General features: G+C 38.6%; 1 protein-coding gene across 1 annotated transcript in view; it reads right to left on the reverse strand.

Annotated features, from left to right (window-relative positions):
* The window catches only part of LOC122814863 (kelch repeat and BTB domain-containing protein 11-like), a 142,634-nt gene that overhangs the window by 40,022 nt on the left and 79,583 nt on the right, over positions 1 to 23,029 (reverse strand). The window contains exon 3 of the mRNA XM_044087142.1: positions 13,507 to 13,807. Within this exon, the coding sequence (XP_043943077.1) occupies positions 13,507 to 13,807 (301 nt within the window). The remainder of the gene's footprint in view (positions 1 to 13,506; positions 13,808 to 23,029) is intronic.

Below are 23,029 nucleotides of genomic sequence, written 5' to 3' on the forward strand. Positions count from 1 at the left end.
ATGTGTGTGGGGGAAGGTATTTCAAATCTTTTAGAACTACAAAAAAAAAATCCCATTACAAAAGCCTGCTATTTACCTACTTTCTTTTGCTGGAAGTAGCTAACAGCCATTTACAGCATAGAACAAGCTCTGACAGACACATAAATGAGGCTCAGTCAAGGAAACATAGAAGTAGCTCTGTTTCAGAATCTGTGTTTGGATGACAGTGCTTCATAGTCCTGCCATTATATCTCAATGTCATGAGAAAACAACAGCACATCCTTATGTCTAGCATGAGTAATATAAAGAGGACTTGAAATGTATTCTGGGAAGAAGGAATGAAAACAAGATCACGTTACCAAGGCAGGCCCCATCATCCACCATTTTGAGGGAAACACATTAAAATTGCAAAAGAAGCACTTGGAATGATTTTGAGGCATTAAAATAGCTCCAAAAACAATAAAAAAGATAGAATAAAAATGTTTATTTTTTTTTTAGTTCTAAAGTGGAGTTTTCCTTTAAGAAATGCAGATTGCAAATAGCAATGCTACAGGTGACACCTTTGGAAAGAAGTGACCATGTGAATTTGATAAAGGAAGGATTTCAGGATGGATATTCTGCAAAATATCAGGGGCAAGTGAAAAGAGGAGTACATATATTAATTGCTATAGGAGCTCCAGCAGTGATAAAAAATAGGGGAAAAGATGAATGGCAGATTTGTAGCATTAAGGGGTTACTGGCAAGGGATGAGGATTATGCAGGCATGTATTTATATTTCACTTAAAACTGCTATTTTGGAGTTTAAAAACTTTTCGGGAGAAATAATCAGCTTTTAGTAAAGAATATTATAGGTGGAGACTATTTTGATTTGCAACAGTGAGGAGGATGTATCGGGGGCTAGAAGGGAAAATATAACTAAAGAGGGTAGATTTTTAAAGAAATTTATGAAAACATTTGGTATGAAATATGTGAATTCAGTAATAGGAACTCAGGCAGAATTTACATATTATTCCCCAAGGTACAACAATTAGGCTAGACTTGTCAGAAATTATATTTCACAGGAACACGTGCATTTAATTGAGAACTTTGATACCCATCTAATAACTATTTCAGATCATGTGCCAATAATTACTAAGATAAAAATGCAGGCTAATGAAGTAACAATGAGACACTGGCTCTTCTCCACCTACCTATTAAAAAAAGAGGAATTTAAGGAATGGATAGTGGAAAGTATCCTGGACTTATTAGGAAAGATAAAAAGTACTCATGAAGTTATAGCTAGTGAGTGGGATAAAAGGAAAGTGGAGTTTAAAGATAAGGTAAAAATAAAACAAAAAAAATCTGGTTAAGTATTAATAAGAATTATTTAGAACACCTAATAAAAGCTAAAGTATTACAAAATAAAGAGAATCTCAAAGAACAAGAATATGAACAATTGCAGATGCTTAAAGAGAAAATAAGTGAGGCACCTAGTTAATATGGATGAGTTTAGAAAGACTGATGCAAAGCAACTGTTTTTTGATAATAATTCCTGAGCACAAAAACTTTTGGCACAGCTTAGGCAAGAGAAAGTAGAAAGGGTTGTTGCCAAACTTAGGGAGCCCATAACAACAAAAATAACCAGAGATCCAGTAGAGGTATTAGAGATATTTTGGAGCATTTATGAAAATTTGTATAAAGCAGATAAATGCAGAAATCAAGAAAAAGCACAAATGGAAGTATTTATGGAAGACTTAAATATGCCAAGGTTAGATGTAGATGAGCTCAACAACTAACTGCTAGGATTAGAGGAGATGAGATAAAAATGGTGATGTATAACCAATCTGCAGGAGTCTCCAAGCATGGACGGTATTCAGGTGGAAGTTTGGAAGATAAGCAAGAAAAAAGTGATAAAGACCTGGAAGGTTTTCTTAACAGTATTATAAAAAGAAGGGGAGGCACCAACATTTTGGAAAAAAGCTGTGATGACTGAAATATCTAAATACAGAACGAAGCATCTGATCCAGCTTCATATATACTCATTTTAATTTTAAAATATGATTATAAAGTGTTTTTGTCTATAATGGCTAACAGAATGACAAAGGTGATGCCAAAACTGACAGATATGGACCAATGTGGTTTTGTGGAGGGGAGACAAGCATTTGACAACATTAATAGGACAGTGGTGATCCAGAGGGAAGCGGCATGTAAGAAAATACTCCTGTTATTGGTGGGCCTTGATGCAGAGAAAGCATTCAGAAGAGTAAGCTATGATTTTATGAGTAGGGCAATGTAAGCATTTGCATTTCCTGACACAATAATAATGTTAATTAGAAGGACATGTGAGATATCAGAGATAAAAATCAAAACGGGAGGGTTCCTCTCCAATAAGTTGTGCCTGAACAGAGTAACCAGGCAGGGATGTCCTCTTTCCCCTTTGTTATTTGCATTATATTTAGAACCACTGTCAAAGAAAATAAGGGGCACAGAAATTCAAGTATATAATTGGTATGGTGTTCATGAAAAGTTGGATTTATTTGCAGATGACATTATTTTGTAACTGGTGGAACCAGAAAAGGGCATCTCAGTGTTGTGAAATATTCTGAGACAGTTCTGTTTTTTTTTTTCTAGGATATAAGATTAATGAAGATAAAACAAAGACTATAGCTATAAATTATGTACCCCCACATGACTTGATTCAACAATACCCATATTTACAGAGACATGATAAATTAAGAATTTAGGAGTATGGATTAAAAAGCATCCCATTATGGTTCATAGGTTGGTACTAGGCTATCGGCCCCAGGGCCTATACAAGCCTAGCCATAACAATTCCCTGGCTATTTCTTCCCACACTATTTACTTTCCTGAACCCCTGTCTAGCAGGGCGACTGACATGATCCCTGGGGTGAATTTCCTTTCTGCCATCCAATCATCAAGGTTCCTTTTGAAGAGGGTCAAAGAGGCGCTCTGCTTGACATGTATGGGCAGTCTATTCCAGAGTCTGGGGAGTCCCTGGCAGCTAAGTATATGTGGAATAAACTAAACGAACAATAATGCAAAAACTGAGAAACTGGAAACTCTCACCTATGGATATGGTTAGCACGATATGAGCAGTAAAATGTTTTTAATCCCTTAGTTTTATACATGGGTCAGGCATATTTTTATCAACCGGAGGAGAAGTTGTGCACAGTTATTAATAAAGAGTTGAAAGATTTTATTTGGGAGAGGAAGAGGACAAGAGTCAAGTGGGATAAATTGATTCTCCCAATAGAACAAGGAGGTTTGGGATTACCTGATTTAAAGAGATAGTTTAGAGCTACACAGTTAAGGCTGTTATACATAACACAAGCAGAAAGCTACAATTCAAAGTGGAAAAGGATGATGATGAAGCAGGGTGGTAATTCAAGAAATAAGGAAAGAATGGGATTTTGGATGCAGATCCTTAAGGAGAATAATAACAGTCATACAGAATTTTATATAAATAAAGTAGCAGTAAGTATATTAAGAAGCAATCCAACATGGAAATGGAGAAAGGAGAGTCTGCCAATGGGGATGGCTGCAATTAGGGCTACAGAGAGTAGACAAAAGCGGGCTGGAAGTTACTGGAGGAAGATTGCAAAGGAACCAAGGTATGGGGAAGAAATAATTACAGAAGGAAAGGCAATAGAATGTGAAGAGGCCAAGAAGGCATTTGCAATGCAGACTAGTGATTGTGTTCCCTATCAGGGATTGATATCAGAGTACAGACAAAGAGAAAGACATGGAGAATCTTAAATGTAAGACCTGCACTGGTTGACTTTTTAACTGAATCTAAAACAGAAAATGCTGTTAAATAGGGATAATTAGTAGAGTATATAAATTATTTCATGATAACTATAAAAATCAATCTGAAGAGGTCAGAAAAGTTTGGGAAGAGAGATTAGATATGCAATTCACAAAGAAACTATGGGAGAATATATGTATGCTTCTCAAATACGCAACAAAGTGCAGAAAATGTAGGATTTTTGCCTGGAAGTGTTTGCATAGATACATTTATACTCCAAGCAATCTCCAAAGAATTTTTTTCAGGTAGATGGGAAATACTGGAGGTGTGATGGGGAAAAAACAGGTAACTGGAAACATGCTTTGGGAGTGTAATGAGTTGGCAGACTAAAAATTCCTTATAGAGTACTGTGTCATGAATACTGGGTGAGCAAGTGAGTTTAACTAAGGAAATTAATTATTTTTTGAGCTGGGATACAGGATCTGAATTGTTTAAACATAGTAAGGCCTTGTTAAGTTTAATTCTGATGGCTGCCAAAAAGCAGTTACTAGAAAAAGGAAATCAAAGTCTAAACCAGCTATACCTGAAGCAGTGGATATTGTAAAAGAAGAGGATGTGGGATCTTTAGAAAGCGTAGGAGTAAATTACATTGAAAAAATAGAAATTGTGGGAACAATTCATGCAGTAAAAAAGATTTGGAGAAGGAATGAGGATTAAGAGAAAGCAGGAATTGAATAAGTTATATAATGTTTCTTAGATTATATGATATATAACAATATGTGTGAATTATAATTGTAAATGTGATAGTGTCAATATGGTTTGATTATTTTTATATAAATGTAAGTTTGCCTATGTCACAAGTGATATGTCAATAAAGGTGTTTTAAAAAAAAAAGCATATTCAAGAGATCAGGCCTCGAGAAGCTCACTCAATCATTTTTTCTGGCAGTGGAGGAAAAAAGTATGTGCAAGGGGACACGGTCAATATGGACTGCAATGCACCTCAATAATTGTTCCAGCAACAACAATCAGCAAAGAATATGAAAAAACATTTGTGCATCCCTGGTTGAATATGGAGAAAATAAGAAGTTAGCAGCTTATAGAGAAAGTGATAGAAATCAGACATGATAACTTTAGCCTTTAGGATCCATCTCAAACTGAGGCCCATTAATAGTCTCTCCTCTCAAACCCCAGTCCAGGACACTGTGCCTTTTCCTTCTGACTAATGAACAGATAGTTGGCAGGTGCATGAGATAAACAGTCCCTAGGGTTGGGGAATATACCCTTTCACTAGGAATTGTACAATCTCTGAGTTAGTATCTATAATTAATAGGGGGTGCAGCAGACTTCTTTTGCGTAGTCTGAGGTTGTGTCTTGGAGCATACACATTAGGGTGTTGATCTTGTTTTCTGACCTTTCTATTGTCAGTCTACTGAAGTTTAGACTAACTACAGTAAATCTACATAAATATATATATATATATATATATATATATATATATATACACATATATATGAATATGGAAGCAAATTACTACACCAAACAATACTGAATAAAACATTGCCAATAAATAATCTCAAGCAGAAACAATTCTGATAAAATAAAATTCTGTTAAAATAAACATGGACATAACCCAAACATACCAGTACAAAAATAAATATTTTGCAGGGTGGGGGGTTAAATCCCCTGTATACCCTTGTGGGTTCAAGCTCCCCCATAATCCCCCCAGACATAAATCTACCAACTCGTAGAAGGGAGAGAGCTCCCTACACAAATAAGTTAGTACTAGAACTAATTAGCTGCACCAGCAACAATATCCTCAAAAGGTATACCTCTCAGGTAGCCATAACTGGCCTAAATTATCCCTTCAAGCCAGGTAATCCTAAATCTCCATGGTCTCTGGAGAGAATCAATATACCCAGCTTATTTCTTGCCTTCTTCCTCTACCATATAAATTCGTTCCACTCTGCTAATCATCCACAACTTCTTCTCCGGCAGATAAAGATATGCCTGACCTGTGTAGAAAATTAAAGGGACTAAAAATATCTTCACTGTTTGTATCTTAGTATCCATATCCAAAATCATGAGTTTCCACTTTCTCAGTTTTTGTATCTTCTTTCATTTAGTATCTTTCTATATATCCTTAGTTGACATAATATAATCCTTTTTAATTGATAAACCTAAATACCTCATCTTATTAAGTCTCTATAATTATAGGCAGTGCTGAACTTATTCATGTGTGGGTACATAGTTTATCATTACATCCTGTATTTTATCTTCATTTATTTTATATCCCAAAAAGACTTAAAACTGTCTTATAAGTTAAGCAGAACATTATAAAGCAAAGTGGAAAGGAATGGTGATGAAACAGGTGATGGGGGTTTCAAGAAATAGGCAGAGAGTTGGATTTTGTAAGCAGGTCTTTAAGGAGAATAACAACAACTGAATAACAACCATACAGAATATTGCAGTTATAAGTTAGCAGAAAGTATTCTAAAAACTAAGTCAACACAAAAATGGAGAAAGGAGATTTTACCAAGGAGGAGGAATGCAAGTAGGGGTACAGAAAATAAGCAAGAAGTAGGTGGAATTTCCTAGATAAAATTAGCAAATGAGCTATGGTATTGGGAGCAAATAACTAGAGAAGAGAAGGTAATAGAGCAGGCTGAGGCCAAGTAAAGTTTGGTCTGCAGTTTAGAGACTGCCATCCCTACAAGTGTCTGGTAACAGAGTATAAGGGGAGAAAAGAAAGGTATAGGGGAGTGTTAAATGAAAGACCAGCTTTGCGTGAGTTTTTAGTTGAGTCTAGAACAGAATCAGCTCTTAAAAATGGATAATTAGTAAGGCATATAAAATAATGTTTATACCTCCTATGTAATTCATGTATAATATATACATACATAGTTAAGCATTGTTAAAAGTAAACACTTTACTAAGTACATTTAACCACTTTCCAGCCCAAAGCTGATCTGAGCTCTTTCCTCTTAATAGCTAGTTCAGCTACCTCTGCACTACTGCACCTTGAAGGTTCTCAGCTACTAAAATGGTCACTATTAAGTTACAATTGAAGTTTCTGTTGACACTTGGATTTCTTATTAAAATAGTTGCATTACAGAAGGTATTTGGACTTTTTACTGAGTTGGTCAACATATTTTATATGATTTGCTTGGTGTTTTGATGCACGAGCAAAGTGCACAACCTATCACATTGTATTGCTTTCACTTTATTTTATTTATTTAACATTTGTTAACCAGGAAAGTCCGACTTGGCACAATGCATGTCTTTGTAATGTGGGAAGAAACCAGAGCACCTGGAGGAAACCCACACTAATGCAGGGAGGAAATGCAGACTCCACACAGAAGGCACCTCAGCCAAGAATCGAACCAGAGAACCTCTTGCTGTGAGGTGATAACACTATCGCTGCACCACTGCGCACCCTTTACTGGCAGAAGGATACATTAAGTTGCTCCCTCATACAATGATACCATATGTGGTATTCTGCAATCCTCAGGAACTTCTGTTAATATTTTTCTGAGTGTCAAGTTACCATGTCTCAGAAGTTTACGTTTATATGACTACTCAGTAACCTTATTGTGTCTTACCTTCTGTAGTGTCAGTGCTATTCAAGGACCATTCTACATTCAAAGATAGAGAAATGTACAGGATTTGTGGCCTATATTCCCATTTTCTCTACTAGTCAGTAATGGAGCCATTCTTTTACTAAGTGAGATGCTGTGTAGTGCATTTGGAAGAACCTCCATGTTCAAGTGTACCTCTTGTAGGGTCTGTGCTTAAGACTGCTGACCCCTAGCATGGACAGTTACCAGGTCATACACCCTACTGTGATCATGCAGTCTTTCTAATCTAGCTGTTAAATCTCATATTTCAGCAAGAGAACATCATTTGCTATTGTTTTTCCCTCAGAAATGCTAATGAGATAAGTATCTTTTTGGCACATCATGGAACTACTGATTACAAGGACATTAAGGTGTTAGTGTAGGACATTGTTTGAAGCTTGAGACTTTGAGTTCCTGTTGGGTATTTCTAATTTTATAATCAGTATCTTGTGAGACCATTTCATACCCTTTCTCTAGATGCTGTCCTTTAGTGTTTATGCCTTTATAGTATTCACTTTAGATTTGGAAGATTGTGCATACCTGTTCAATGTAGGTGTGATTTTAATAGTAGATTGTTCTTGCATAAAGATGGTGAAGGCCTTGTATGTTCTTTGGAACAGAAAAAGTGTTACAAACAAGGACAACTACTGACTCCTTAGGATCTGAATGTCTGGTCATATACCTCCAGGATACACAGGATCATTGGAGTGCAAGGCAACTGAGCCACCAGGCCATTTCTACCTTGCCATTACTGACCTTTAGTTCTTGTTCCCCTTTTCAGTGAGGGTCAGGCCTGTCATACCATGAGTGAATCTGTGAACATTTCATCCAATTGCCCATTTCCTTTGTAAATGCAGACAGTGTGTCACACTGCTTAATGAGGAAAGGGACTTTCTTCCAGAGAAGCAGACTCTGCATAACAAGCACATCTCTTCTCTTAGTCTTATTTATTTGCAGTGGTAGATTTAGATCTCTGCCCCTGGTGTTAGATGGACTTTCTGATAGTCTGAGGTCTAGGAATTCCTAGACCCTTTTATAGCCCCATTTGCAAGACACAGGTCTCTCCTAAGGAGTCTGTAAGAAACTGAGTAAAGGGATAAAGCCTGAGATCTTTCAAGCCCCTGACTTTTTAGTAACAAATCCCTTGACTCTTACCAAGTACTTTGTATGATTCTTAAGATATATCCCAAAGAGGGCACTGTACTCAATGATAGGGGTAATCAAAGCAGAGTACTAGGAGGTCAGGGCTTCTTTTGATCATGAAGAAATACCTTTTGCTATCAGCTATGCAAGGTAAAAGTATTTCCTGACCACTGCTGGAACAAGAATCAAATGTCAGAGAGCTAGCCACCCAAGTGTCCAAGTCTCTCATAACATTTTAATTGTGAAGTGGTGTGTTAACTGTGCTATACGCTAGCAGCAACTTACCAAAATCTACAATACTGCATTTTTTGGCATTGAGCTTGAGTCACTTTTTTTGTACACCAGCCATTTTCAAGTGTAAGCTTGCACTATACTGTATGTATGTTATGTCAGAGGAGGAAAATAATTGTGAGAAGTGGGATTTGAACCCACACTTCCATACGGAGACCATAGCACTCATCAACTATTGAAGGATTTTAATCCTTGAGTTTTAGCACCTTAGACTGCTCAAACATCTTGAAAATCTCACAGATATTAGTATTTATGTCTAATAGTAAAGGATCCTATGTAAGCATCAAGCAGTTGCTAGATTGCTTGAGAAAACCCTTATCAAACAGTATACAAAGGTAAAATTCCTCAGCAGGCTTTATTATGATACAGATTGTGTCGGTACTGCTGTAACTTGGACTCCTCCCTTAGACCTGTATAGACAGTGGTCAACAGACACCAAGGACTACAGCTGGACTACAAAATGAAAATATGCAAAAGGTGTGTAGAGTTATTTAGAAAGATTAAAATACTTATAAACCATCTGCAAACTGTTTTAGGAAAACTAGTCGGAACTAATAGTAACTAACACACTTTCATATATATATATGCGCTGCCATTTCAAAAGTAGGTCAGTTACATCAGTTATTCCCCCCAAAGCACTCTTCAATCCGAGCTGCACTGTGTTATCTGCTACTCTGTACTCATATAGGTAGTTCCTGTAGTCCTCATGAGTTTCTTGTTTTCTTACTGATAGACTTCTAGTTACTAGGGGACTGAATGCTTTCATGTGTGTGTTGGATGCATGTGCTCCACTTAACTGACTGCTAAACAGAAAATTCTAATCGTCAATAAAAATAGCATGAATGCTAGTCTAGGGAAGAAGGGTTGTACTAACACAGCCCTTGCCAGTGTTGTCTATGTCTGATTTCCACTTACAGCAGGAAGCAGTTTTCTGATATCAGCTTAAATACATGAGCTATTCATAGGTTCATAGGTCACTGCTAGGCTAATGACCCTAAAAGGCCTTTTTAAGCCTAACCACACTTCCCAATTGTGTTGGACAGGGTTTAATACAATAGGTTTTTATGGGGAGTAAACATAACTTAGGCATGAGTGAAGATGCATTTGCAAGTACTCTCTTTCTAATAGAATCATAGGTGCCAGACCAGGGGTGAATTTTCTATTTCCCTATCCACTGGTCCAAGTTAAGCTTGAACAAGTACAGGTAAGAACTCTGCTTCACATGGATGGAAAACCATTCCAAAACTGTTTCAGAAAAAGAGTAATCCCTGAGACACATACGTATCCTTCCAACATGTCTTATTTATGTTACAGACAAGGTTTACATCCCTGGATTGGGTATTTCTGATGCTATTTGTTTTGTAGATGTGCAGTAGGTCCATCAGAACCGGATCAGAGAATGCTTAGTCGGCCATGCATAGATCACCTCACAACAGTAGTCTACAGGAGAACAGTATAGGTATAGGAATTTGGGGAAGTCCAGCATTCACCCATGTTGGTGAGGACTAGGTTGAGGATGTTTGTACCGCTAGTGTGTGCATGGCCTAGCTGGTCTTTGTGTTGACAAAGTCCAGGAATCTTTGGGCCTGCGAGTTTGGGGTTGTATGTGATATGTAGTTGATGTCTCCTATGAGTATAGTATTGGGTTGAATGGAGAGTGATTTTAGTACATTTAAGGGGTCTATATTACTTTAGGGAAAGACGTATTGAGCGAATACGTCTCCATTGCTCACCAGCTGCCAAAATTAACTTCAGCAAACCTCAGAATTTTTCCCATGGTTTGGAAACACTTGGCCATCCTTTCATCTTTGCCCCTTTTCCCACTGTAGTGTGATCTTGGAATTGGTATATATAGTTGGAGGTTGTGGGGGCAGAGACCCCCACATTGGGGGGTGGGGGGTGAAGTCCTCCACTTGGGTGGATTTGATTTAGTGCTTTTTGTGTTCCATACATTTGGTGGGCAAGTGTTTCTGAACTGTGGGAAAAATGCTGTGGTTCACTGAAGTTAATTTCGGCAGCTGGGGAGCGATGAAGATGTATTTACTGAACACGTCTTTTGCTGAAGTAATATAGATCCCATTTAAGTAAGTGGTATGAGTTTCCAAGGTCATACATAAGGACCTATAGCTTGCAAAGACATGGTATAGTACCTTGCTGACTGAGAGCTGTACATGGAGAAGCTCAAGCACATCATATTGCCTGACCAGCCTTGAGGTGGGGTTGCTTCTGATACAAACTGAGACACAACTACCTTGTGTCCTTACCTATGGATTGCAGCCCTGCACTGCCAGGATACTATCTGTGGCTTTAAACTATGTCTCATTAACTACACAGATGTCTACATTCTCTGAGGTGAGAAGTGCTTGCAAGGAGTAGAGTGTTTTTGTTTAGACTCCTGGCATTGAACAGTAACACCTTTTGTTTATCCTGAGTAACTCTTGTTATGTCAGATGTTTTATCCGGATGACAATGCCAAAAAAAGGCACTATGGGGGTGTATAAAGTTTTAGTTGATATTCAAAAGCCTACAGGGGACAGGTGCAGATCACTGCTGACAAAGCAGCATGGCCTGTCAGACATATCCTCCAAGGCTGACAAATATTGCACCCCCTTTGAATGACACCAAAAACTAAGCCAATTGTTAAAATCAATTATCTTTTGTTTGTACCGTGGCATCATCCTTTGAGAAGGTGAAATGTTGCTCAGTACTAAACTCGTATCAGCCTGGGACACACAGTCCAGGAGTTCCATCATGTCTGTCTTCATATAGTCCAGGGAGTTACACAAGAGGTCATTTATGCCCACATGGACTATGACTGAGTCATACCGGTCCTTGTGGTTTAATGGCCTAAGTGAATGCATGATTTGGTAAATCCCGGCCCCTGAGAAGCAACTGGCAATGACCCTCTCTTTGCTCAGCTTGGTGACTGGTACATTATGACCAAGATATCTGTGTGGTGGTCTGCCTTATGGGCTTAGCCACTGAGAACTGTGGGGTGAGGCTAAATGTGATTTGGTGGGTGTAGTTTTGTTAGGGTATTTTTGTATTTGCTAAGGATACTTAACTGTAATTATTATGTTCAGGAGTCTTTTGAGGTTTGGTTGTATTACTTTTAAGAGCCTTGGCATATGTGGATCTCTAGGTTTGTCCTGCAGTATGTGTGACAGGTATTGCGTGTTTCTGACAATCTGTTTAGTATTTATAGTAGCTGTAATGTGACAGTCTTACCTCCAGTGACAGTGTAATACCACATATCTCATATACTGTATCAGATTGTTTGAGAATTAGAGGGCTGTCAGAAAACCTCAGACAATTTCTATATTGTCCCAGGATGACTGTTTCCACTGTGCTGGCTACAAAGACAGTAGGAACATTCAGCTCAATGGTTTCCAGTATTATTACAGTAGGCTACAAGGGGATGGTACCTAAATTGTATACAATAGTTTATCTAGGATGATATTTAAATAAGGCTACAACCAATGATAAGATTTTTGGTTAAATACACTTCTATGTGTAACTCTTAAGGGGCACTTGAGGAGTTTACAACAGATTAGCTTGAATGCTATTTAGGTATATAGAGAAAGTTATGGTTCTAAGAGCCTATATCTATACAGTGCATAGTTAAAAAGCCAAGTGAGGAGCAGCACCTTGCTACACAGACAACTTATGATAGCAGAGAAATACAAAAATTTAAACAAGCAAACTGGAAAACAGCACAATTCAAGGCTCTACAAGCAATCAGTGGCCCAGAAACGGCTTAGCTCTTCCCCTGTTCTCACTAGAGCTTAATCCAAAGCAATTCTCGACTTATATCACAATAAATGCATATACATTAGACTATATACCACACATTATATTAAGTGATTATGGAGCTATGCAGTCTGAATAAGTCCTACTTCCAGTTACAAAGTAAGCACTTGGTCAGCAGCAGCTAAAACTCTTCCTGCATATACAGACCCATTAAAAACTCAACTACTCATTTGAGGCAGCTAGCTTAAATGTGAAATAAAATAGAAGAACACTGAAGGTGAAATACAAGATATCAACAAAGCCTTGCAGCTGGTTTCTGACTCTCAGTTCAAGTTATAGCAGCAGGGACATTTTTGATATTAAAATCAAGGTCACTTTGAGAACAAGCTTTTGATTCATAAGGAAGTATATAAAATAACCAAGGTCACAGTACTGCTGAATAAGAATCTTAATTCATACATAAGTACTAGGGTAACTGCCCTTGTGGGCCATATTAAGCCTTGCCAATTAGTTGTTGTCTCCTTCAAAGGTGTGAATCAGACCCTGTACCTTATGATTGTGAGGTAAGCACTTTAACCATTATATCAGCCCTTATAAAAACACGAAACCCTACATACAATGTATTGTAGTTAAACTGTAACATATTATTGCAACATTCAATAATACATTTGTCTAAATTACATTAGATGGACTTGATTCAGGGACATGCAGATACAACGGAAAAGTATAGTCTTGTCATGATTTTCTAGGTACAGCCTAGAGTCTACAAAGTTAGCTAATCACTTTAGTCTATTACACTTCCTGAGGTAAGGTTTTATTTCTAGTGAAGCTCTCACAGTGGGTAATGCACCCAGGACTAGTGTAAGCACTACAAACTGTAAGTGACCATTTCCTAGATGTGTTGTTATGCTATGTACTAAATATAGTGGGATCATACAGTTTGCTTCACAAGAGCATAAGATAAACAGATTGTCTCTCTTACCTGTGTTGACATTGTACTGGAGGATCAGCTTCTCTGCTGTTCTCTGTACAGTACCAATCACATAAATAATGCCACCCAACGAGGCTGTCAGAGGGATGTCATGTGACATGGAAACACTGTAGGAGAAGTCACTGAAAGGCAATGAAGAAACAAATGTCCACCTGTCCTCCCAGGGGTCATAACGTTCAACAGCAGTATAAAGTGATGTACTGACATCTGGAGCAAGTAGGCAGTCCAAGTACCAACCTCCAATTGCAAAGATGTACCCCTGGGATACTGCCGCACTAAAATGGCGCCGACGCTAGAGAAAATGGAAGCCATCATAAAATTATTTCTTTCTTAAAATGAACACCTATCTCTTAATCTGCAACAAGATTACTGATTAGAATTTATTCATAATGCTGTGTCCCACAGAATTTGACCTCCAGGTACCCTCTCTGTCTCCAATTATTGAAGGACATATACCCTGTAAATTCCCAGATGAGCATTGCAAAGTTCATACTTTATACATTTACTGTTGTTTTATTGCACTGTATTATATATACAATTATGCATGCGACACTGATGAATGCATGGTGTTTTCTTCTCTTGATGTTCATTTATCATTAGGAAATTTTCCAGAAACTTACCACTCTATTACTCTGAGAATACTCAACAAAATGGAATTACCACTCTTTACTGCCAGAAGAATTGTTGTGTCAACACCATGTGGAACAGTTCACCCTCTCTATGTGATGTCATAGACAGGCATGTAATGCAGAAGCACACTTAGCAGCATAGTTTTTGTATTAAGGCACTTGTCACGATTTTCTTTAACAGAAAGACAAAGGTTACAAAGGAGTGTGGCCTGGTTAAATGAATTGTTCATGGTTAGATGGCATACAAACAGATTTTCAAGGAGTAAAGGATGTCTCATGCCTGCGGTATATAGAGCACTCACACTTCAGCTTTCTGCTCTTCTGATGATTTCAGTATAATGTTCTCAAACAATGGCCCACAAATTTCTTCCAACATTTCCATGTCAGGATAATGTAATGGCTCAGATGTGCTTATTATTACATATAGTATGCTATTATCAGTTATCCAAATGCATCTGCCATTATTTTGCCCATTTACCTACAAATACATAGAAAAAAACACATACTCACATAAAATATGCACATTCTTCCTGCAAGAGGATTTATATTGTCTGAAAATAACTTATTTAGTTTATTTGATGTTTAACAACTGGGACAGTGGGCTGATCCATGAAGGTGGTAACCACGATCCACCACAAATCACAAATAATAGTGCGAACCAGTAAACAATGAAGGAGGCCTTCAATAATCGAAAACGGTACTGCCTTGTATACGCCCAAAATAATTTATTCAGTAAAATTATTCCACAGAGTAGTAAAATCACTGGACTCAAAACACATATTGACCATAAAAAATCGTGGATTAAGCACTTTCGTCTCCGAACGGAGACTTCATCAGAATCCTTGAAATGAAACAAAACAATCCTTTTATACAATAAACACTAATTAGCTGCCATCTAGTTTAATTAATTGATTTCCATTCTTAAAGAACCACCAGATTACCAGTGCTTTTACATACCATCACCATGATTTAGAATCAGATTTGAAAGTAGTAAATCTCACTATCTACTGAGGAACATTGATAAATAGTAATCAAGTTAGCATTAAGCAGTTCAGAAATGGAGTGAATCTGGTCTGAGGACTGGAATTTAAGACTGAAGTGGACTTTACAGATCTGAGTTTTTTTCTATGCCCAGTAAGAAAATAAATAAATAATTGAATTCTGGCCGCTAAGAGATGGAAGAAGAGTGATATCATATTTTCTTGCAAGATTGCAAATTATAACCTAATCCGCAAAGGAGTGGCTACATGAGTGAAGATTTAGACTGGTGAGTTTCAGAACAACTTGTATTAGCCTAACGAATATGAAGATGTCAAGCATAAATGGACTAAGCAGGCTAACATTAAAATCCCCCTCCCCAAAATGGTTTCTTATGGAATATATGTGGCTTTCAGTTATTAATTCTAAACTCAGAAAAAGGCATCTAGTTCAAGTTTATATACTGAGGAAAGAGTAGCTAACAAACAAAAACAAGGTTACTTTTGAAAAAGACGAAGTAGCCATACCCATCTATGTTCACAGTGATCATGCCTTAAGGCAATAAAGTTAGAAAAGCAACTTGAGATGGCAGCAAAGTTTGCTCCTATTCATATTTGTGCCGATTATGTAGCATAATCCATGCATGTAAATCAACTTGCATTGTAATAACCATTGCCAAGCACTTAATTATCCCCAATCTACTCACATCATAAAAATCCCTCGTCCCTGGCAATCTCATCAGTAATGGGATGCAGTAAACAGAACAGCATTCCTTATATTTCAAGCCTTCCTCCACACATAATAACTACACAGCAAGTACACTAAAATCCAAACCTAAATACAAAAACAAGTTGCCCAAATACCATACTTAAAAGGCAACTAAAAATAAACCCTCTGCAATAAAGCATTCACAAACCCTAACTGCAACAAACATTTATAGATAACCAAACTTACCATGAAGCACAAAAACACATTCCTAACACTAGCAATCACATTATATTATGTTAAAAACAAATCACATCAATAAAATAATAAAAAATATAAAAATACTTACCTAAACATTATACAGAATGGTTAATATAAAGATTTCCATTGTGACATACGTTGAACACACATAAGAAAGAAATTATCCATCCATTGCAAAACTACAGTTAGAAACCCAAAGAAAGTACAGTTGTGTAAGTAAACATAACATAACAGTAGATGCTTGAATAATTACTTCTGCAGTAGCCTTAGCTATATGGGTTACATCCTGCCAAGAATATAACAGCCATCCAGCTTCCAAAGCTTCAGGGTACCTTCCATGCACCCAAACCATTAGTCAGTATGAGCTGAGCTGACTCAAAAGACAGATTTGGGTTCTAAGCACTTCAGAGCTTTCATGCCAACAGAGAGAAGGAGGATGAGCTCTGAGAGGACAATGCTAGGAATAAGAAAAAAATAAGTGTCCACAGCCTGGCATAAAAAACACACCAAAAAAAAAAAGCAAGGGGATGGAGGGTGGGAATGGCTAATGCAGCAGTGATCATTCAAACATCTACTGTTATGGTAACTTTATCTAAACCACTGTACTATGTTCATCATATTGATCATAGCTATATGTGTAGGCTATCCTAGCTTCTTACATTTGGGAGGTGGAATGGGAAGGGTCCATAAGCCCCTGGAGAATACTTCTAGGAAAGCCTGATCTAGATCTAGAAAAGCAATCAAGCTTTTAATGTCTTGTAAATGTGTTCATAGAGGACCAAGTTGCTGCTTCCAGAATGCTGTAGAATCCAACAATTTCCAGAACGCCATAGAAGAAGCCAAGGCCCTGGAAGAGTGGGTCTTGACTTTGCTTGGAATAGTTTTGTTGTGATGAGTGTAACAAAAGGTAATAGCTTTAGAGAACTGTTTATAAATAGTCTGTTTTGACACAAGTTGTCTCTTTCTCTTACCTTTACAGGAAGTGAATAATTGATCCAAAGATCTTAAACACTGAGTTCTGTCAGTTTCATAGTGTAGCAGTGTAATATAGTTTGAATGCGCTAGTCGTTAAGTGGAAACTAAGTGAAAGAAAAAGACGCCAGCAGCCCTAACCTATTTATCTATCCCTTCTTCTCATTCTTTACTGTCCTTTTCCCTCTCTCAGCCATTCCTATTCCCTGGGACCTTTCATGGTCTCTCATGTATTTAGTCACTGCTCATGATTTTACCGTTATTGCTGTTTGCGCTGTCCCTGCCTCTCTTCAAAAGTCATACTGCTAATTTGTTTTTCTTCTGCTCCTCTGCTCTGGCATTAATTTAAAGAACACCTGTACCCATAGTTGTGCTAACTGAGGCTAATATGTCTCCTGTTGCCTTTTGTCTTGCTGGTCAACTTCTCAGTGCATATTTTTCTCTGACATTTTTGTACTATCTCTCTATTCTCACTCCCTAGCCAGTCAATCTACTTTTACTGATTGGTTTTTGTTTGCGCTACTCTGACCTGGGTGACCAACCCCCCCCACACTTTCCTTTCCCCAAAATCCAATAACTAACAACTTCCTGTCAAACCTCAGATTTCATCACTTCTTCACATTAACTACTTCCACAAGCACTCCACAACCACTCCTCCACTCCCCTCCCCTCCCCCTCACACAAAAATGAAACACCTTATAATTACCACCTCACTCCTCCTTCTACTCTCATCTCTAACAGCTTATCACAGCTACCTACCTTGTCCATTACTTATCTCTCCTACCTCTTATACCAGTGACAATCATTATTCACCCTCCTTCTTTAATATCTCCCCTGCCCTTTTCAACCTCCCCACCTCATGTTATCACAAACTATGTAGATTGCAAATCCCTCCCTCTACTTATAAACCTAAACTTAAATTACACAAACTGCATCTAGCCATTGTTATACTCTCTCATTCCACTAATAACTTACTTACATCTGGGGACATCCACCCCAACCCTGGGCCCTCTACCTCTCCTCAAAACCACCCATCTCCATTAACCACTACCCCCCCCCCATTTCTCCAAACATCTCTCTCTCTCCCCCCTGCCTAATTTACCAAACTCTACCTCCACTAAACACTTAGCCATATATTCCCTCAACATCCAAAGCCGAACCAACAAAATTACTGAATTCCACGCATGGATAGCCCATACTACTCCTCACATTCTTTCCGTATCTGAAACATGGCTTAAGCCACATATCTCTAATAAGGAAATACTCTCACCAGGCTATAATATCTACCACACAGATAGGTTCTCAAAAAAAGGAGGTGGTGTTGCCATCCTCCACTCAAACAGACTCAACCTCTCTACATTACCTACACCCCTCCCTGACTTTCATCCTGCTGAACTCATAGTACTAAACTGCCACCTTAGCCCCCACAAAAAACTAGCTGCTGCCTCCTTCTATATCCCTCCTGGGAACAACTTAGCCAGCTTAGAGATGATGCTATCCTTGTTTTCACACAACATACCATATGAAACCCTCATCTTGGGTAATGTCAGCTTAGACTGGTTCAAACTCAAAACTGACTCTCCCCAACATAGTATTAATCTGCATGGTTTCCACCAGCTTATATCTTCTCCCACTTGTCACCATAAAAACCCAATCTTCAGCTCTATAATTGACTGAATACTCACCAACTCCCCTCAACTATACCACAACCCTACAACACACCCTGACCAACTTAGTGACCACCTCCCCATCTCTGTTCTTTGACACCCCTCCCAACTTCCCAAATCTCACCTCTATAGAGACTGCCGCAAACTCTCCAACTTCAAGCTAGCCCAGTTTAATTCTATTTCATCTTCCATAGACTGGTTCATCCTCAAGCAAATCCCTCTCAACGATGCCATTAATAGATTTAATAGTATTTTCCTAGACACCCTGAACTCACTTGCCCCCTCTAGAAAGATCAGACTAAAATCCAGTTATGCTCCCTGGCTTTCCAAAGAAACAAAGTCCCTTATGCTAGAAAGAGACAAAGCATGGATAGCTTGGATAAAAACTAAGGACTTACCCCTACTTCATACTATAGACATCTGAGAAATCTCATTAAAAAGCATACCAATAACAACAAAAAGTCCTTCTATAACTCTGCTCAACTTAATAAGAAATCCAACCCTCAAAAGTTCTGGACAGCCATTAATAAAATCCTTTCTCCTGGCTCCCCCACAAACCCCTGCCCTAACCCTAACTCATCTCCTCTTGAAACGGCTACTCTACTCAATAAACACTTTATTGATACTAGTCAAATACTCATGCCTCCCAGTTGTAATACTACTCCTCAGCCTACCCCTCCCAACCCATCCAACAAACCCCCTTTTTTCTTACACCCTGTTTCCATTTCTATATTCAATCACTTCTCCAAAAGCTCAACCCCCCCCCTCTCCCTCCACTGATAACCTACCTCCTTCCTTCCTTAAACTTGCTGCAGATTCCATTGCCTACCCAGTATCTATACTAATTAACAGATCTATACAAGAATCTATGGTCCCTTCATTATGGAAATCCTTTTACACTATTACACTGCATAAAGGTGGAAACTCAACTGACCCATCTAACTATAGACCCATAGCTATCCTATCCCCCCTCTCTAAGATTCTTGAAAAATGCATCCATTCACAACTACTCAACCACCTCCTTGAACACAACCTTCTCACTCCCACCCAGCACAGGTTCCTCCCAAACCACAGCACAACTACTGCCATCTCATTCTTCACACATACCATTGCTGAAGCCCTTGATAATAACAAACTGATATATTGTCTCTTCCTTGATTTATCTAAAGCTTATGATACAGTCTCTCATCCTCTCCTACTATCCAAACTTGCAAATCTCAATATGTGTTCCTCCACCCTTGCCTGGCTCACCAGTTACTTATGCTGTAGGCAACAGTCAGTCAAATGGCTCTCTTCTTCCTCTCCTTTCTTACCTGTCCCAATAGGGGTCCCACAAGGCATCATTCTAGGGCTTCTCCTATTTAATGTCTTCACCAATGATCTTCATACAGCTTGCAAAAAAATCTTCCCTCATCCAATATGTAGACAATTTAGCTCTGATCTCCACCTCTAATAACACCTCTGAACCCCATGTCCTCACTCAACAGGTCTTCCTATCTACATAACACTGTTTATCTACCAACCTACTCATCCTTAACCCTAAAAAGACCAAACTCTAACTATTTCTCCCTCGATCAATAGCTCACCACAAATCCTCCTTTGCCACTACTTCCTCAAATAACACTACTATTCAACCAGAATCCCACACCAAACTCCTAGGGGTCATGACTGACGATGAACTCAAATTCAACTTGCACATTCTACAATGTATAAAAAAGACAAACCAAAAGCTTGGTTTACTATACCGCAATAAACAAATTCTTAACTACTAATTCCAAACCCACCCTTGCTCAAGCTCTTCTCCTCCCCTCCCTTCTTTACACAGCCCCTATGCTCACCAATATTCAAACTACAACCTTAAACAAACTCCAGACTTATTATAAGATAGCTAGATTTACCACTAACTCACCATACAACACTCATAACTGCCTAGCCCTAAACTCTCTCCACTGGCTTGAATTCCCCAATTTACTATTGTTATCACAACTTCAAATGTTACATACTATTCTCTATAAACCTTCAGCTTTCCCTGCTCTCTCGTCCTTCATTACTATCTATTCTGTACCTCGTACTCTCCGTACATCAAATCAGCAACTACTACACATATACTATCCCAAAAAAATCAGTGGGCAAACTTCTATATAAGTACTCTGTGGCCCAAGCATGGAACAAACTTCCTAGAGACATATGTTGTACCCATAAGGCTCAGTCCTGGGCCCACTCTTGTTTGGCATCTACTTTTCCGAAGTACAAGCAAACACAGGAGGGTTATGGCTGACAAAGTTTGCAGATGACTGCAAACTGGGCGCCATAGTAGAAAACACATCTGACACAGATATCCTTCAGAAGGGTCTCACAGAAACGGATAACTGGTGCCAGAGCCACGGCCTGAAGTTAAATGCCAAAAAATGCATAGTCATACCCTTTGGGAAAAACAAGGTTACCCCTAGCTACCAAATAGGTGGCAATCCACTGAGCACAGAAGAAGTTATCAGGGACCTGGGGACCCAGGTTGATAGTAGTCTGTCATTCGACACCCATGTAGCTAAAGCAGTTAGGAAGACCTTCTACATTGCCCACCTTATCATGAAGGGATTCTCATCTAGATCAAGGGAGGTCATAGTCTCCCTTTACTCATCACTCATCAGACCAATGATTGAGTACAATGCCCCATTCGGGATGTATCTGACCCGACACTTGCAGCAGCTGGAGAGGCCACAAAAGTTCCTCACCAAAAGGATAAAGGGTCTCAAAATCTGTCCTATGCTGCCCGACTGAAAGAACTCCAGCTCTATTCAGTCGCACCACTTGCTCAGAGGTGACCTTTGCCTAACATACAAGGCCATGTCAAACCCAGATTTGATGAATATGCTTCACCTCAAAAATCTAGATCCATCAGAGCCACAAGGGCGGAGACTTAAACCTCGACACGGCTATTAATAGGACGTGCTGGAGGGATAGATTCATCACCCAAAGACTCCCTATGCTGTGGAACAAAATCCCGGTACATGTGAGGCAGAGCACCTCGCTGGCCTTGTTCAAGAGAAATCTTGACCAATGGATGGGAGATCGCAGATATACCCCAGGGATTACCTCAGTGTCACTGCTCGACAGAGGCACAGCAAAATAATGGGTATAGTTCCCCATACTAAAGGGGTGGCGTAAGCCACAAAACGATGGGCTAGGCTTGTAAATGCCCTCGGGCAGATAGCCTAGTATGAACCTATGAACCTATGAACCTTACACCCATCCCGCTTCAAAGAGAAACTCAAACTTCATCTACTCAACTCCAAAACCTGCCCTTGTCAAGCCCCAACTTAACTTCCCCTCCCTCATCTGTTTCTCCCCCATATACACATAAGTATTTCCCCCACAGGGAATGCTTACTAGTCCAAGTTCTCTAACCACAACTGTTGAATTTAAAACTTGTTGTAAATATGTTTATACTTAGCTACTCTGTTTAATTATACTAAGTGTATTTTCCTTGTATTAAGAATTTTCTGCAATATATCCTTATGTAATATACTTACTGTATGTAAAACTGTTGCAATTGTTTTCTGTAAACTGTATTTTTTCTTGGAGCTTTTCTCCTCAGGTTTCCACTGAAAATGTGTCACAAGCCCAGTTGGATAAACCCGATTAACAAATGTCAATAAATAAATAAATAATACAGTATCTCAGCTGTCTGTGGACAGCCAATGTATGCTGTATCCTTTCCCTCTCATTTGAAGTTCAAGAAAGAAAACAGGAAGATGGATAGTTTGGCTTAAATTAAAATTGGCTTAGAGTAAACTTGGACGCTACTTTAGGCATACAAGAAGGATTAGTTCTCAAAGAAACCCTGTCTCTGTGAAGAATGAGATAAGATTGACTCACCATAAGAGCTTGCGGCTCAGAACCTCAAGTCAGCCAAATTAGCTGGTTGAAATCGACCAAGTGTTAGCTTCTCTAACACAAATTTAAGATCCCATGGAGTGCTCACCAGTTTTCTTGGAGGCATGTTATGCAAAACTCCTTTCAAAAACATTTTAATATGAGAATGCACTGAAACAGGAGGATCCATAGGCAGACATGTTGAAATAGTCAATAAATGAACCTTGATGGAGGAGTAAGAAAGGCCATAGGATAGTAACTCACACAAATATTGTAAAACTAGAGAAACACAAGACCTTAATGGGTGTTGGTTATGTTGTTGACACCAACTAGAAAACTTTTTCCATTTGCTAATATATATTATTTTTTATTAGAAGGTTTTCTTGCCCCCATTAGTTCCTGCTGCATGTCCTCAGTAAACATGTGCCT

This window comes from Protopterus annectens, chromosome 11.part0 (assembly GCF_019279795.1).
Source record: "Protopterus annectens isolate FY-2018-M chromosome 11.part0, PAN1.0, whole genome shotgun sequence".
Lineage (NCBI taxonomy): Eukaryota > Metazoa > Chordata > Ceratodontiformes > Protopteridae > Protopterus > Protopterus annectens.